Source organism: Hyalella azteca, unplaced genomic scaffold, assembly GCF_000764305.2.
Source record: "Hyalella azteca isolate HAZT.00-mixed unplaced genomic scaffold, Hazt_2.0.2 contig4475, whole genome shotgun sequence".
NCBI lineage: Eukaryota > Metazoa > Arthropoda > Malacostraca > Amphipoda > Hyalellidae > Hyalella > Hyalella azteca.
The window spans coordinates 6827-11700 of record NW_025934689.1 but is presented as its reverse complement, the minus strand read 5'-3'; the positions used below and the strand labels follow the sequence as shown (position 1 = coordinate 11700).

Below are 4874 nucleotides of genomic sequence, written 5' to 3'. Positions count from 1 at the left end.
ACCGTACACTTATCATGCAGTTTGTTCAAAGTGAAGTTTCAAGTTTATTAAGATGGAGAAAACGTCCCTCTGCACTTGCTTCAAATGTCAAATTGACGATCTAAATTATTAATTTAAACATCATTTTAAATTATGCCTTAAAGTAGAGCTAGCAACATAAATAAATATTAAAGTAGAGCTAGCAACATAAATAAATATTTTTAAACAAATAAATATATATTAACTCACCCCCGGCGGTGCGGCAATTCAGTTGAAATAATACAGACTTTAAAAGTAAAATAAGCAACATAAATAAATATTTTTAAACAAATAAATATATATTTACTCACCGCCAGCGGTGCGGCAATTCAGTTGAAATAATACAGACTTTAAAAGTAAAATAAACAACATAAATAAATATTTTTAGACAAATAAATATATATTTTCTCACCCCCGGCGGTGCGGCATATGAGCCTCAGAGGCTGGTGGAGTGAGGCCTCCACCGTGCGGTCCATCAGAGAGGGACTCGTGCTGCCCACGGGCGGGCTGGCCCGCACCACCTCTATGTCCTTGATCTCCGTCACCACCACAGCCTTAAAGGAACAATATAACCATGGTTGAATTAAAATTAATTCAACCATGAACATAACGTCTAGGATTACTTAATTAATTTACGTATTCTTTTAGTTTTTTTCACATCTTCCAACATTCTTTTGACCATATAATTTTTTTAAACTCTCTAATTTTATTTCGGAGTTTTAGTTTTCTTCTGACGTACAATTTTTTAAGACCATTTATATAAAAATATGATACATAAAAGCACTACTCATGTTTCCTCAATTTTTGTGACCGCTTTATCCTTCTATGATTACTAAAAAGGAACTGTATTCAACGTGTCACATAACATGATATTCTGCAGAGCTCAAAAATGCTCTTTGATTTTTGGTTTGCTCAAATAAAATATTTAATATGTTCTCCATTACCGCTTTATTCGCTAAATGGATCTTCACTATTGAATTTAACCGGTCAAAGGTAAACGTTATACTCTAAAGTTAATTTGTAAATTTTTTAATTCCATAACTTTCCCACTGCTGTACCTGAATTTTTGTTGTCCTGGACGGAGCCTGAGTGAAGTCAACGCGGCACTGATATATTCCAGAGTCTTCAGGCAGAGCTCCAGTAATGGTTAACGCAGCTGGAGGCTTGTGGTAAAAAGAGGCTCTGGAAGCGAGGTCTGGACCCCGAGGTGTGTGTTGCTGGAACCCCAGCGATTCATTTCGAGCATCGTACCTGAGGGGTTCATTATAGATGCCATAGCAAGAAGAGTCTTGTCATAAATTGCCGAAATTATCAGCGACCGGAATGATTTTCAGTGAGCTGAGAAGGTTGCTATGACCTGAGAAATTGGCCAATTGAGGCGGAAGACTTTTTTATGAGCAGCAGCACTAATTTTTTTTGTAGAAGCAAGTAAGCCATTACAAATAAAATTGTAATAATGTTTTAGCTCTATTTCAATAAGAATATCCATCTGAAAATAATATGAAAGGTGTGATGAAAGCCGTTTAAATTTTAAACGATTGTTAGGAAGCGATTAATGCATTGTCAGTAGGAGCATTTTCTCGGAAATTTCTTGATAATTAATATAATATATCACTAAATAAAGCAGTTTGCATTCATGAACAAAAACCAACACCCAGTCGTAGGCTCAAGAATACCAAAACTTGACAACTTTCCATGAGCTTTATATGCAGTCAATTTTATGCGGTTCATTATAAATTTACTTCACATTTTATTTTTATTACCCTAAAAATTGTAGTCACGAGTTTAGTCAGTATTCTTTGACAAAATTTTTGCCAATGTTAATAGTTAACTTCTGTGTAATTGTCATCATAAATTAATTATTCACAGAATTGTTCACATGGTAATTAAATAATTCGTCACAAATATATGCATTCGTTACCCATAGCTATATCAGAATTATTGACTAAGTACGATTTTTCGTTGTACAAACAAAAAGGACTGAATTAGGTCCTGAAATACGCACGTATAAATCGCTGTGGGAGTTTTGTCTCTGTACCACAGGATGACCGCCACGGCGTCCCCCAGCGGAGGTATGACGTCACACGGCAGTCGTAATGAGTCACCCACTCTTTGTTCCACGAACAACATTTCTCCTGAAAAAATTAGACGCAAGGTGATGACATTCTTCCAAACTACGTTTGCCTTGAACAGCATCTCTGCCGGAAATATTTGACATAGTGAGATGAAAGAATTTTTAACCACATTTGCATGTGAATCAAACGAAGAATTTCTCGTATTTGAATCGATTCGCGTCAAGGCTCTGTGCGATGCAAAGATTTTTCCCGTTCCAAAATGGTGCACACGCTTATTTATAAATTTAAAATTTTAAAATGCTAATTATTTTGAAACCTTTACGGCTTACATGATTTATCCCTTAAATGTCAGAGCCTAATTATGAAGCAAATGCATAATGTAGGCAATAAGTTTGTACTGTTTATTTATTCAAATTTCAAGTGTCAAGAAACAAAAATATGGGAATTGTCTAAAGTTTTGATCAATTCAGAACATTTTTAATTATTGCCTCAACAAAAGCCGTGGCGCAAAACGATTTTATTTCAATATGCAAATAAACGTGACGAAAGGAATCGTGTTGCACATTTCAGAACATTTTTTAAGCTTTTTCTAACAAGGCAACATTGCAGACTATATTATTTAATGGTGATATTATTGAGATCAAAAAGTGAACAGACGAATAATGGAAGCTCTATAACTCTCATAATGATTAGCTATTCGCAATCCGAAATCTGTGAACAAATTGATGGATTGAACAGGAATAATGGATTTCATGTTTTTGAATAGAATTAACCGAATGTATTTAGTTTTAGCTTCCGGCAAATATTTAATGATAATTTACCATGCAATAAAATCTCACTAAAATACCTCTCACAAAATTTTTACTGATTAATTGATCTGATGATAATTCTATGAGTATCACCTGAACTGTAACGTCGCGCTTTCGCTTGTTGCTCTTAGAATAATTATTTTACAGTATCTACGTTATTGAAATAGTGTCAAAGTGCTTGCTAACGAATCATACAATTAAGTTTTAATTATAATATAGTTAATTCACCATTTGTGGTACATTGCATCAATAAAAAAGCATAGCTGCAATATAAATTTACAAATACGCTAGTGAAAGCAAATTTTGGTGTACAGATAAAAAAAAAGAGGACAAATGATCCGCTTTAAAAAAATTTGTTGTAATAAATTGACGAGTAGCAAAATGAATCAAATTAAATCTTACAAATTGCCGAATGCATTAGCATGAAGAAAATAATTAACTTCGTTGAATTGAATGGCGGGATTTGAATTGATGGACCGATTGCGCAATGCGTGCAGTGAACCAAGTAGTTTTAAATCAAGAGCGATTCCATAAATTACGCCAATAATAATAACTTATATTAGCCAGAAAATGCAGAACTATCGTCTAAACTAATTGGACTCACAGTAGTACAAAGAATTTAAATTCTACGTAAAATTCATAATACTAACTCAAATGATCACAACCAGAGGTACTTCAACAGTATTAATAACTTATATCTACCCAACGCAAAATGCTAAAAAACTCAACGACCATCACACGACCATTGAAGTACTCAAGAAATATCCAAAAGTTCACATGCAACGCAAAGTTGTTCACACGCTGGGTGTAATTTTCATAATCACCGAGGAGTAATGCGTTTCGCCACCCTTGAAATAACTTGTTAAGGCCTTTGCATGCTAAAAAATAATTGGCTTCAGTAGAAGAGAACTCATTCTCGGCACGCCTACAGATGGCGGTTATTAGCTCGGTCATTACGATGATGAGCTTTTTGCTGCTATAAAGTTTGGGCTCGGAAAATCCTGCGAGGACCGCACAGGAATCCTTTGCGTATATGGAATATACATTAGTGTAATTTTTACAACACTTCTCTTTAACTTCACTTCTTGTTTGTCTGTCTGTTTGTCTGTCTGTCTGCTACAAATCTTGTAATCAAAATTTAATACACTTCTACTTATCCTATCGATCTGAAATTTTGCCAACTTGTGTAAAGTTGGAGACAATGCATGAATCAAATGTCAAAATAAATGATTTTAGAAATTAAAAAATTTTTTTTTTTCAATATTAAAAAAACTGAAAAAATAATTTCGTCAGCTACAAATCTTATAACTGATATTTGACACACTTTTACCTGTCTAATTGATCTGAAATTTTGCACACTGGTGTGAAATCAGAAGCAATACACGAATCAATTGACAGAATACATAATTTTGAAAAAAATGTATATATTAAAAAAATTTTATATATATTTAAAAAATTGAAAAGGTATTTTTTTTAATTTTCGAAAATTAGATGAGAAATTCATTGTACATCTGTAAGATTGGAGATACTGGATTCTTTGGAAGTGTTGTCTTTAAAAAGTAATTTTTAAACGTATATTATTTCCGTTTTGTTTATTTCCGTCTTGCATGCAAGATTTAATTGCTACTGTGTAAGAACTTAATTTGTTAAGGACATATTTAGGTGCTCCAGGAAGTGTTTAATGCGTGAAGTTTATTTCATTTGATCTAACTGATGAAATTCTGTAACAAAGCAAAGTTTAAATAATCCCTAAAAATTTATTGTCATTGCCAAGGAATGAAATTAAATTACGATCAATTACCCACCAAATTGCTTCTGAAGATACTGCTTTGCGTATGCTCACCTGTCAACATAATTTCTCCTATTATACATATTTCCCCATCCTATACATAATTTCCCATACTATATATATTTTCTCTCGCATATACATTTTCTCCTACCACAAATATTTTCTCATTTTATGCATATTTCT

General features: G+C 33.2%; 1 protein-coding gene across 1 annotated transcript in view; it reads right to left on the bottom strand.

The window, feature by feature from the left end:
- LOC108665950 overlaps positions 1-2126 on the bottom strand; it is a gene marked incomplete at its 5' end in the record, with an annotated part of 7792 nt that extends 5666 nt beyond the window's left edge. Inside the window, 3 exon segments of the mRNA XM_047880030.1 lie at positions 431-572; positions 1077-1269; positions 2024-2126. Of these exon segments, the coding sequence (XP_047735986.1) occupies positions 431-572; positions 1077-1269; positions 2024-2126 (438 nt within the window).
- Between the last annotated feature and the right edge of the window lie 2748 nt (positions 2127-4874).